Source organism: Notechis scutatus, chromosome 9, assembly GCF_049901735.1.
Source record: "Notechis scutatus isolate UNSWTSFEM ecotype Mainland chromosome 9, rNotScu1.2, whole genome shotgun sequence".
NCBI classification, from domain to species: domain Eukaryota; kingdom Metazoa; phylum Chordata; class Lepidosauria; order Squamata; family Elapidae; genus Notechis; species Notechis scutatus.
This window is the reverse complement of record NC_142017.1, coordinates 23537597-23550908: the sequence shown is the minus strand read 5'-3', so window position 1 is coordinate 23550908 and position 13312 is coordinate 23537597. Positions and strand designations below refer to the sequence as shown.

The following is a 13312-nucleotide window of genomic DNA, read 5'->3' as shown; positions in this document are numbered from 1 at the left end:
GAGGATTGGAATGCAGGGAGGAGATGGGGGTGGGGCAGTGGGAAACATAAGCATGCTTGCCAAGGAATGAGGAACACTTGCTAGCCAAGGTCACCTAACAGAGTGCAAAGCAGAAAAGCCTGTGAAATCAAAGGCCTGTTGCCCAAACAATATACCAGCATTTAATTGGATGTTTGCTGATAACCGGAGCGGGGGTGGTGGTGGTCAGGAAAAAGAGGATGTTAATTGCATTGTCTGTGCGAAAAAAGCCAGATTAAGCTCTTGTCACGTATACACTTGACAAAACAATGGTCCAGGAGTCTTTCTTTGCTGGGTGAATGAGTGGGATAGTTGACACTAGGTACCGTATGTCTAGCTTAACAAGAAGTGACAGGGTAGCTGTCTTCCAGTACCTGAGCAACTGTCACAGTCAACCTATTCCACAAAGCACCTAAGGGCAGCATAAGGAGCAACCAGCTCTTCAGCAGGCGATCCAATTTCAAACTAGGAAGAAATTTCTTGACAGAAGATTTAATGAATGGAACAGCTCCACGATTTGTGGGTGCTCCATCCCTAGAGGTTTTCAAGGAAATATTGGACAACCATTTGTCTGGGGTGGTATAAGGATTGCTGCCATGGGCATTGGACTAGAAGTCCTCCAAGGTCTCTTCCAGCCCTCTGAGTCTAGGACTCTATGGCTTGCCGCTTAACTTCCTTTCTCTCCCTCATAAGCACAGCCAGTCATGCCAGTCTTTAGTGTAGTTGAAATGAATGAACTGGCGAAATTTCAGATTTTGTGGAAAATATTACTCATCCTATTTATGTTAACATCATCATCATGCTTGTTTTTAGAGCCCAGCTACCTGAGTATATCTTAGATTTTGGCTATATAATCATGGGCACCATCAGAACTCACATCATCAAGATCACAAACACTGGCCACTTCCCTGTCTCCTTCCATGCAGATCGACGGGACCTACGGGATACAGGTACAAGAATGGCATCATTCCATTTTTTTCCTAGCCTATGTTGAAACAGTAAACAATGGTTTAAGGCCCAAATAATTGAAATGGAACAAAATACATTGAAACTTCCCATGTTTACTGAACAAGTGTAGTTTTTTTAATATGTCCAATTGTCCATTGCTGGTCATCTCCTATGCCATGGAGATTGCAGTGAGGGAGGAAGGATCTCTCAGGAACTCTTCCTAGCCTTGCTCACTTTTATCTGTGTTTGCAACATGAGTCAACTTACTGCTGCCCTTTTACCCCAGACCAGAAGAGGCTTCTGTTACCGTGACAAAAAATAATGCCAGGTCTAACTTGCTGATTAGCACCAATAAGAAACAAATGAACAATTGGTAAGCCCTGGTTCAGCCTGTTCAATATACACACACGTACATACATATATATGTAGATGTGCACACCCAGACAGTCGCTATCACTTACAAATCCTAATGACTATGTTCACATGTTACATTAAGCCAAAATCAAGCCAAAGCTCTGTCCATTTATTTTATTATTTATTTATTTATTTTTGTCAATTGCTTACAAGATAATAGGTATAAGTAGAAACATAGTTATGAATACATGGATAAAAATAAAAAAAACAAAAAAAACAATAGGACAGGGACGGTAGGCACGTTGGTGCGCTTATGCATGCCCCCTACAGACCTCTTAGGAAAGGGGTGAAGTCAACAGTAGACAGTCTAAGGTTAAAGTTTTTGGGGTTTGGGGAAGAAACCACAGAGTTAGGTAGAGTATTCCAGACATTGACCACTCTGTTGCTGAAGTCATATTTCCTGCAATCAAGTTTGATGCGATTAACCTTGAGTTTGTATCTATTGTTTGCTCTTGTGTTGTTATGGTTGAAGCTGAAGTATTCATTGACAGGTAGGACATTACAATGTATGATTTTATATACCATACTTAGATTGGACCGAAGGCGACGTAGTTCTAGGTTTTCTAGGTCTAGAGTTTCAAGTCTGGTGGCATAAGGTATTCTACAATGAGTAGAGGAGTGGAGAACTCTTCTTGTGAAATATTTCTGGACTTTCTCAACTTTCTCAAGACTGAGCTGCATTCAAGTATTGGTTTAGCAAATGTTTTGTATGCTCTAGTTATTAGTGTAATATTACCAGAGAAAAAGCTACGTAAGTTTAGGTTAACAACTCTTAATGCCTTTTTGGCTATGTAGTTACAGTGGGCTCTAGCACTTAGGTCATTAGAGATGAGTACTCCAAGATCCTTGACAGAGTTTGGATCATCAACAAGGACTTGACTATTCAGCCTGTATTTTATTTTCTGATTTTTTTTGCCAATATGTAGGACAGAGCATTTATTTATTGAGATTTGAAATTACCATTTGTTTGATAATTTTGATACATAGTCAAGGTCTTTTTGAAGGGTAGCAGTATTGTCTGTGGTGTTGAATAGCTTTACATCATCACTGAAGAGAATGCAGTTGCTGTTGATATGATCACAGAAGTCATTAATGTAGAGTATGAAAAGAGTTGGTCCTAGAACACTACCTTGGGGACACGACTGTTGAGAGGTACAGAATTTGATAGGACACTCCCAATTTTGACCATTTGTTGTCTGTTTGACAGGAATGCTTCTATCCAGTTATGCAGGTGTCCAGAGATACCGTAAGGTTTTAATTTTAGGAGTAGTTTGTCGTGTACCACTGAATCAAAGGCTTTACAGAAGTCTATGTAGATTGCGTCTATTGCTTTGCCCTGATTGAGTTGTGTAGTCCATATGTTTTTGCAGTGTAAGAGTTGCAGATTACATGATACTTTTTGCCTGAAACCAAATTGTTTTTTAGAGAGTAGGTTGTTTGTTTCTAAGTGGAGGATGATGGATTGGTTAATAATTGATTCCATGACTTTACAGGTGACGCAGCATAAAGAGATTGGTCTATAATTTTCAGCTAGGCTGGGGTCTCCCTTTTTGAAGATGGGGATGACCATGACTTGTGACCATAGTTTTGGCAACGAGCTGGTCCTGAAAGATTTTTCAGATTATGCTTAGAGGTTCTGCTATGGCAGTGGATAGCTTTTTAAAGAAGTAGGCACATATTCCATCCGGTCCAATAGATAGAGATGGTGCAATAGATTTAGATTGTGTAGTGCTTTTTCAACATTGTCTTCTGTAAAATCGGTATGTATTAGATCATTGTAGATTTCTGTGGTTCGACTAGGAAATACTGGGCATGATCCATTACTGTTTACAAATACTGAGCCAAAGAATGTGTTAAAGAGGTTGGCTTTAATAGTGTCGTCGTTGCAGTCTTTACCATTAGGTCCTTTCAGGGGTGGGATGGACCTTGAGTCTTTTAGTTTGTTGTTTACAAAATTGTAGAAAGCGCGGGTGGAATTGGTGCATAGAAGGTTTTCTTGTTCTTTAATGTGATAATTGGTGCATTCAGTTTTTATCTGGTGGCATAAAGTTTTGTATCGGTTTTTGAAGTTGGCAATGTGACCAGATTTGTTTTTCCACCAAAGTGATTTCTTTTTGGATTGAAGCTTCCTTATTGTTATGGGTAATTTGTTTTTTCTGGTTTTGGGAGTTGTTAATGGTACATATAGTTTGATGACTCTTTTGACTTCAAGTAAAAATATGTTGTAATGGTCTTCTACAGCAGTGGCCCCCAACCTTTTTTGTGCCGCGGCCCGGTACTGGCATCACAAAATGATCCACGGCCCGGTACCGGCATCAGCACTCATGACAAGGCAAGGTGAGCCAAGCGACCGGCCAGCCAGCCGTCCCCCACTTCTCCCCGCCACCTTCAACTCCTCCTTTGTACCTTTGTCGATGGGCTTCGCTTCGGGACGGCTTCGGGATGGTTGCTCGGCTCGCCTTGCCTTGGGTGCTAAAAAAATCCTCACGTCTTAGTTTCATTCGAAGCCCCCCCCCCCTTCGATGAAACTAAGGCGCGAGGATTCCTTCAGGAACCAAACGCCACTTTCCAACCGGAAAAGCTCACCCGGAAGCACTTTCTCGTCAAACAAGATGGCGGCGCCCAGCAAACTGGCGGCCCGGTAGGAAATGTTCCACGGACCGGTACTGGTCCGCGGCCCGGTGGTTGGGGACCCCTGTTCTACAGTATTGCATCCAGAGAATAGAAATTGCCAATCAAGGGATGAGAGATCGTTGTTTATAAGATCATAGTTGCCTTTTTTGAAGTTATAATTTGGGATTCCATCATTGTGATGATTTTTGTGTGGACATATGTTGAGACAAAAGTCTATCATGTTGTGGTCACTGTTGGAAAAGGGTTCTTTAATTTGCATTCTGTAAATTGAATTCAAACTATTGCAGAAGATGAGATCGAGGCAGTTGTTAAGTCTAGTGTTGTTGGTTAGTAGTTGTTCTAGTCCCAGATTTGTTACTGCATTGTAGAAGGTTGCATGTGTGGGTTCAGTTGTACATTTGTTAAGGGTCCAGTTAATATGGGGTAGATTGAAGTCACCAAGAAAGATAAAAGCGTGTGGGCAGTGTATTTAGCTTGTTTGCATGTTCAATGTCATAATCAGGGGCTCTGTAACTAGTAAGAACCGAAGTGTGATATTTAAGGACAGTTCACAGACGATGGTCTCAGGAATAGCAAGCTCCTGGGTAACTTGGATGTTTTTTAGATGTAGGGACTTTTTAAATGTAGCATGTAGAGCTTGGCTATCTGTTTTTCAACATCTATCCTTCTGCAGTTGTTAGTGGGGATCCAGCACCTCTGTACTGGAATGTCTTGGAAATGCAATATATATGGAGTTCAGGAGGGATTTATTTTTATAAGTAATGAGAGCTGTTTCTATTGCTGTTATCCTGAGTCAGGTTTCAACACTGAACTGGATCGGGTGAAGAATCTGCCTTTCTGCGAAACAGAGACGTTTGAAATATGGTTTGACCCCCAGAGTGCTGGCTGTGCCCTTGGAGAGATAGAAGTGCTGCTGCCAATCAAGGTGCTTGGAAGGTTTTTTTATACACACACATATGTGCAGAGGCATACACAACTGCACAAACTCACGTACAGAGTTATCTTCCCTAAAAGGGGGAAAACAGACAAAAATTGTCTGGGTCAGACTATGATGCATTAAGGAAGGGGCTCACCACTTCCTTGAATGCAGTTGGATCACCCTCTCTTTCAAGGAGGGGTTAGCCTTTGCCTAAACCAATCACACATACCCTCCCAGGTGGCCATAATCAGCCAGGAGGGACCTGGGTTTGACACAGAAGTGGCCAGACTGACCTCTGAGAAAAGCCGGTCCACTTGCTCAGACTCCACAGAATGCAATTCCCTCACCGCCCCCCCCCCCCCACCCCCAGTCACCCACTTCAAGGCCAGAGTCTAACATGGAGTCTACTTGAATCATTGGAATCATGCAATCCTAGCAGATTCCTCCCAGCATCTTTGCAAGCGAACTTCAGAGCTATTCTCCCCAGGAGGGCCTCAGTCACAGTGGATGCAATAAAATTGAAGAAATAGTTGTGCTTCACTACCCTTAGTTCCATGGGGCCCTTACTGCTAGTGGCCCCAGCCTGTGTATGGTCAGACTTGCTCCTGGTGATCCACCAACTGTGCTCTAGGCCTCTCTTCTCCATCTCCCTCGGCTCCTCCAAAAACCAGGGGAATTCTGGGATGCAGGAGTGAGATGAAGGCCATCTAATGTAATCCAGAACCCAGATGCCTTCTCATTCTAGGTAGCCACCAGAGCTTTGGTCAAACCCTGCAACAGATCCTCAAATGATCCCAAGCTCCCTCTGAACCCTGCTGGGTACATTAGCTATCTGGGACAGGTCAATTTAGTAGGTCTGGCCTTCGTGTTTGGGGAGGTGATGTAGAGAACTGCAGGGTTACTGTTTATACTTCAGTCATCTACCTTGTAGGGTTTTTGATAGTGCAATTGTAATTTGCAGGATCAGGACGCCCTGAGTTACATGAGTTACAGGAAAGGAAAAGACAGGGGATATGACGTGAGAGCTGGGCAAGTAGATTTGAACAGCTTATCTGATGAACAGTTTAGTTAGCCTGCCTGTAGAACCAACAGCTTATCCTAACAACTACAAGAGCAGAATGACTGTGCCTTTATCTAGTGGAGTTGGCTTGGATATGTGAACCAGACCACCCCTGCTTGGTGGGAAGGAACTTAAAGGCTAAAGGAAAGATCCTCTGCCCTGGGAGTCCCACCTGCTTACTACAAGATGGAGTGGAGCAGTGGTTGAGATGGCTCCTCCAGACTGTGATGGCCTGCAGGTAATGGGGGCTGTCCTTCAGAGCCTGAATTGCCTGGATTGTTCTCATTTCCTTTTTCCAGTTGTACTCTCTAATCAGGATAAAGGGCCCAGGGAAGGTGGTGTCCATGTGCCTTGCAGCATTTGACCTATGGTTATGCCAGAAGTTCTGAGGGTGAGGATAGATGGGTCTGGGGGAGAATGGAAGTCATATACCATGCATTACGCTCAGGAGGGTTTGATACGATTTGCTGCAGGTTATGGCTGGTCCCACGTTCCACATCTCTCTTCGGGCCACCGTGATCATGCCATCTCTCTGCATGTCCAATGACAATCTGGAATTCTCTGCTGTCCAGTGTGGACAGTGCCAGGTGGAGACCATCCAGCTTCACAATCAGCTGCAGGTCGTATGCGAGTGGTTTGCCACAAGCAATGAACAAATGAAAAAGGTAACATAACACTGAAACAGATCTCTCTTTGCTCTTCTCTGCATCTTGAAAGACAGCTTGATCTGTAGGAATTTGGAGTGGGATGGAAATTAAGATACAGTTTTGGTTCTTGGGCTGAGCCCTTTTGATCTGTGTAACATTCAGGAAAATTTTAGAAGTGAAAAACAAGATTTTGTTTTCATATAAATTTAATAAAATAAATTGCAAAAGATTTGCCACAGACGCTTGATTACACAACTCTTGATTCTGTTTTGATCCATGCAAATCCTTCACAATGCAAAATAAAACTCCACACAGCCTAATGACCCTATACTCTATTTGATAAGTTTTTAATCACATATTATGGATCAGAAATATGCCTGTGCAGTGGAGAAGATGGAGTTGGATTCTTGTTTCTCTTGAAACCTCCATTAGCCTCACTTGCTTGCAAAAGAAAAACCTTTCATCCTTGTTCATATGAATGGAAAACTCACCTTACTTCCAGGGACACCATAAAGGTGTTTCTAGAAACTCAGTCAAAAGTTTGGTGTGGGCTGAGGCAATAATTCTCATCCTCCAGGGTGTGCTGTCTTTCAGAAGGATTCTTCAGAATAGCATAGAGGCAAGCTTTGCTCATGACTTCATTGTTTGTTGTAAGCTCAGGTGGATAAGCACATGCCGATAACCTTGCGCCGGAAAATGCGTGAACCCAAGGTGAAGCCCCATGTCTTTGAGATGATTCCCCCGTATGGGATCCTGGCTCCCGGAGAGCGGCTCAATGTGCAGGTCAAGTTTGCCCCAAGAGAAGAGGTATGAAATGACAAAGCTGTTTGGAGCACAAGAAGTATCTGAAGAGCAGAGATGCATTGATGGCAGGAGCGGTGAAGAAAGACAGGGCTTCATTGGACAATTCAATTCCTCATGCAAAGTGGATTTATTAAGGAGGCATTATGCCTGGATGTTTCCTCACCTTCCCTTTCAGGATTAAGTCCATTCCTGCTCTTAAATTGGCTTTATATGGAAGGGCAGCTGGGCTTCCCGTTCTGAGCTCAGGCACTATGAAGGGAACGATACCTCAAAGTGACTGACCAGACACTGATTACATTCCAATAGTGCAGATAGACAGCAAATCTTTTGGGTTAACCCTTTGCATTTCTGTCCAACAGGACAGAACCCAAATCTCTCTTTCCAGCTGTTCTGAGTTGAACAAATACTACCAGCTGAAGCTGTGAGACTTCTGGGTTTAGATGATTTGGGTTGCCTTTTTATCTGTTCTTATTTGTAATAAAATATTATTTTTTATATCTTAGAAATTGTACCACAATGTCCTGATCTTGAGCATTTCGCAAAGCACTCAGCAACTACTGCTGAATGTCTCTGGGCAAGGTCTGGAGCCACGTCTTGAATTCAGCCCCTCCCTCCTGGAACTGGGGCCTCTCCTTCCCTATGGCATTGGGGATGAAGCTGAAGTGGTAGTGAAGAACCCCTGCAGCTTCCCTATTGAGTTCTACTCCTTAGAATTTGACCAGCAATATCTTCTAGAAGAGCGGGTGAGCTATCTGTGCCAGTTAAGAATAACCCATAGTATTTATTGAATAAATAATCCTCCTCCAAGAAGATATTCTGAGATCAGCAATTAAAATGTCTTTTGGATGCAGAAATGTATCACAATGTCTGTAGACCTTAGAATAAGTTGTCCTTAAATCAAGGACCACACTTGAAATGGTTGGGGGGGGGGCACTCTCCCAAAAGTAAAAGGCATCAGAGGATTTAAATTTAATTAAACTGATTATACACCATGTACTTAACAGTATTGCTATTGTACCAGCTTCCCTGCTCTTAGCAACCTCCTTACCTGAGTTTGTTGACTCCATGGCCAGGTTGGCAATGGAGTTCCCCAGGCTTATACTCTTGAGGACTTCAGCTTGCCTTCTCTGGGACAGAGTCTGAGATAGTTCAGAATTCACCATAACGGCCTGTTCCCAGTTATCCAGAACCAAATGCATAATAGTGGTCATACATCTGACTATCAGAGCTATGACAGGGTGTTCTGCATTTTGGAGAGAGATTGCTTTCTCCCTGTCTTGGTCAGATCACTCCCTGCTAAGCCTCTAGTTCTCTATCATCTCCTGCCTCGGCAGGGGGGCTTGCCTTATTAGACTGGCTAACTTCAGGGGATTGATTGACCCAACTGGACTCCAGAAGGAGCTTGGCTGGTTCTGGAAGGTCTACAGTCCATTCAAAGCCTTGGTGGCTACTTATTGTAGCCACCCTGCAGTTTCAGGTGACCTGATCTCTCCTTGGAGGGCTTAATGGTGGGATTCACTTACAAGGTTGCTGTGAGGAGTGTATGGTGTATCTTGTGGATATAATTGCTTGAATATAGTTGCATCCAGTTTTGGTCCCCGCACTATAAAAAAGATGTTGAGACTCTAGAAAAAATGCAGAGAAAGAGCAACCAGGATGATTAGGGGACTGGAGGCTAAAACATATGAAGAATAGTTACAGGAACTAGGCATGTTCCTGTAACTAGTGAAGAGAAGGACCAGGGGAGACAGGATAGCAATATTCCAATATTTGAGGGGCTGCTTCAGAGAGGAAGCTATTTTCCAAGGCATTTGAAGGCCAGACAAGGAATAATGGATAGAAACTGATCGAGGAAAGGTTCATCCCAGAAATTAGGAGGAATTTTCTGACACTGAGCACAATCAACCAATGGAACAGAAGTTGCCTTCAGAAGTTGTGGGAGAGGATACATGATTGGCTCTGAGTGATGGTTCATTCTTCCTTGAGGGAGGAGTTGGTTCCAATAGCTTACAGAGATGCTGGCACATCCTCTCCTCAAGAGACTATCGCTCAACCCAACTGTCTGGATAGTTTTCATCCAGTCACAAACCTCCCTTTTATAGGGAAGGTTGTGGAAAAAATGATCATATGGCAGCTTCAGAGGATCTTGGATGAAGTGGATTGTCTGAACTGCTTTTAGTCAGGATTGAAATCAGGTTATGGTGAGGCTAAAAAAGCATTCATTGTGCTCTTGGATGACAGGGGGGAGATGAGGCCAGTATTACCACTCTTGTTTTTTTGAACTCCCAATGGCCTTCAGTATTGTTGATCATGGTATCCTTCTGGATTAGCTTCAGGGGCACTGTGTTGTGCTGGTTCTCCTCCTTCCTTGGGGTCTGTTTCAGTTGGTATTGATGGAGGGAAGCCCACAACCCCTACTTTGAGCTTGGTCCTCTCTCCCTTCCTATTGAATATCTGCATGAGGATGCTGGGTGAGGTGAGGAATCATCAGTATGATGATATACCTAGTTTTACATCTCCATGCTGGGTCACCTGAGGGATGCTGTGGATGTCCTGTCCTAGTGCCGTAGAGACAGTCGTGGCCTGGATGGGATGCAAAGGGCTCTATCTCCGTCCAAACTAGACTGAATGAATTTGGGTGCTTGTGCCTTCTAGGGACAAAGCATAAATGTGCACATTCCTTGACTGATGAAACCCATGCCCAACCTACTGAATGGACTTTGGTTTCCAGCCAAAAATGGAAGATCCCCAGAACCAGGAAACTTCTTGGTTTTGCTTAGTTTGAACCGAAACCTGTTGATCCTTATCCAGGGCCCTACAGCCTCCAGAACAGGTGGATAACAAAACCAAGACAAATCCAAGTCATCAAGAATGCTCAGGAGGAAAAGTAAAGGGGACAAATCAAAATACAAGTTCACAAAGATTACAAAATATATTTTGCTGCAACTTCTATTTTTTTCCATTCATCTTAAGAACTAGACAGGTAGAAACAAGTGGGAGCAGAAGGTCCCTTTAGATAGGTGAAAAAAGCGATAGGTGACATCTAGGATTGTAGAAATTGTCCTTCTAAAAAGAAATGCGAGTTTCTAAGAGTTTCTAAGATAAGAAAAAAATCTAGGTGGATGGGGCATTTCAGAATAAACCCTCACCTGGAATCTGTCTGAGAGTGCCATGCATGAGTGCCAGAAAGTCTTCACTGTTTGCCCTGCCTTGACTGCAGATTTTGCGGATGCTGAAGGGCTACGATAACCACCGTATCCTTCTGCTGCCTCCTCGCATGCCAGGAGAGAAGCTGCCTATTGAAGTGCTGGAATATTTTGAGGAACAAAAGAAGATTCAAGGCGACCAGGAAGGATTGAATCTGGATAATGGTGAGGGAGGGCCCTGTGGCACTGCAGCCAGCCAGGAGTAGCGTGTTTCTGCTCTGTCCTTTTCTGCCCATTGAAAAGAGCAAACTCCCTTCATCTTTTATTAAAGAAACACTCTGGGGCTCTAATTTTCTGCCTCTGAGGAGAAGTCTAGTGATGGTCTTTGTTAATGTCAGGAAAAAAGATAAAGAGGCAGAAATGATGTGCTTCACATAAATTCATTTCATTTAGCCATTGGGACAGAATAACTCCTGATATGTCACAGATGAAAGGTTGCTGCTTAATTGATTTTCTTTTTGAATATGGAATAAAACTTCTGACTCCTTCCTGGAGGAGCAATGTAGGTGTAAGATAAAGGGGAAAGTGCCAGTCATATCCAACTCTAAGGCCCAGTGCTCATCTCCGTTTCTTCCCCGAGGGAGTCAGCACTGACCCTTTCTGTGGGCATGTTGCTGGCATGACTATATGCCAAAGCACACAGAAGGCCGTTATCTTCCAAAATGATACCTATTAATTTGCTGACATTTGCACGTTTTCAAACTGCTAGGTAGGCAGGAATTGGGGCAGGTAACAGGAGCTAATTCGGATCTTGAACCCCAGGATTTCTGTTTTCCAGATGACAAGCTCAACATCTTTAACCACTGAGCCATTGTACCCCCTCATGATTTAAGTATATCTTCGCATTAGTCATATGAATGTGATAAACAAATGTAGAAGTAGAAACAAATCCTTTGAGTAGAAGTCGTTGGGCCGTTTGGCTAGTATGGTCCTTGAAGTATCTTCCATGCAAATGAAACCATTTAAGTGACTATGCAGGCTAACTCCAGTTTCCCTTTGGCAACCAGGAGCAATGGCTGCTTGAGGAGAGGCCAATTGGAGGATTGGTGCTCTGAGCTTGGCTAATTCCAGCCACAATACTAACAAAACAAGCCAGCTAAAGGTGGAAGCTGGGTGCACTGCCTGCAGTCAAGGAGGGGTTGCCCTACCCATCATCTTGCATGGAAATCACATGCTTCTTGTTTGGGAAAGACGTGGAAAGCCCCCCACACAAAGTGAAGTGAAGCCAAGGAGGCCCAATCAGCCTGAAGCTGGGACCCTCCTTTTCCAACACACAGAGCCAGGCTGGAGCAAGGGCTGAACTGGGAGATTGAGTTCTGCCCTTTCTTAGGTACGGCAGCCAGTCCAGACCATCTCACAGGAGGGCTGTGGTGAGAAAACAAGAGGCCAGAGCATTGGACATGTAGACTATCTTGGCCCAAAATAAAGGTGGGGTAAACATCAAATCCATAAAGTAAGATAGACAGAAGAAATTAGATCATTTGGCTGAAATATTTCTCTGCTTTGATTGTTAAGAATTGCTGCCTATTTCTGGCTAGGGCTTATCTCATAGTCTCGTGGTGGAACAATTAATTGCACATTAAATTTCTACTCCAAAATAGCATTGCCTATCAAACAAAAATATAATTTTACCATTGATTTAATGGAGACACATATAAATGCAGCTACGGTGTCTGTTCTGGGCCTGTCTGTGTCCCGGATAGACACAGAACCACAAAGCAGTCCTTGAAGAGGCAGGGAGCAGTCAGGTCAGAGGCCTCTCCCATGGCAGAAATAGTGGCTGCAGTTACTCTCAACACTCTGCTGTGTTTTGCTCTAGAATGCTCCATTGGAAGCATTCTTACGGGTCTGGTGTGCATGGCATCCTTCCTCTTTTTGTTCCCGGACAGAGGAAGAAGAAAGCACTCATTTTTCTGAACATGGAATGAAGCCTCACCCTTCAGTTATGCAAGCAGCAGTCACAGGGGGCTCTGCTCTTCCTTCTCTGTCACTTATGGACAATAACCGGACACTCCAGGCAGAATCCAAAATTGATCAGGAGGAAGAAGAGGAAGAAGAGGGAACGGAAAAAGGTCAAATGCAAGGTGAGTGCATTCTTACAGTAGCTTTTAGATACAAGTGCAGTAAAAAGGATGCCAATAGGAATGACCATAATTGTTTGCTTTCTCTATTTTGCTGGTAGCTTCATGAGTGCTAAAAACAATTGTTATAAATTATTTAAGATAAGTGAAGAACTTGACAGGAATTGTTTTATGCAAAGCTATACTGCTTCAGGCTTTCATCACACACATTCAAACACGGGTGCTTTGGAGACTGTCAGTTTTACTTCAAGGCTGAAGAGTTAACAATGAACAACGGGATGTAAGCAAATCACAGCTGGCTTTGAAATATGAGTGTGCAGAAGAATTGTCCAAAGCTAATCCAGGGTTCTAAGAGCATGGTCAGCCACTGCAGAGGCTCAAGTTTTTTGTTTTGTTTTTTCAAACAGGAACATCACACAAAAGCTGGAATCAGATGATTCCAGCAAAAGAGAGTGTGGCCAGAGCTGCTTCTTAAATAAGGCTGCAGCCAATCATTCATGATCAAAAGGTTTACTCCCTTCCTTGACAAGGGACCTAACAGACCTTTGCTGCTCTGCTCTCTTTTCTACCTGTGCAGGGCC

The 13312-nt window shown here is 43.5% G+C and overlaps 1 protein-coding gene across 1 annotated transcript in view; it reads left to right on the top strand.

Annotated features, from left to right (window-relative positions):
• Positions 1-13312, top strand: part of HYDIN (HYDIN axonemal central pair apparatus protein) — a 285840-nt gene that overhangs the window by 151420 nt on the left and 121108 nt on the right. The window contains 7 exon segments of the mRNA XM_087971902.1: positions 832-968; positions 4812-4939; positions 6467-6658; positions 7301-7447; positions 7948-8187; positions 10665-10815; positions 12540-12734. Coding sequence (XP_087828028.1) covers positions 832-968; positions 4812-4939; positions 6467-6658; positions 7301-7447; positions 7948-8187; positions 10665-10815; positions 12540-12734 — 1190 coding nt within the window.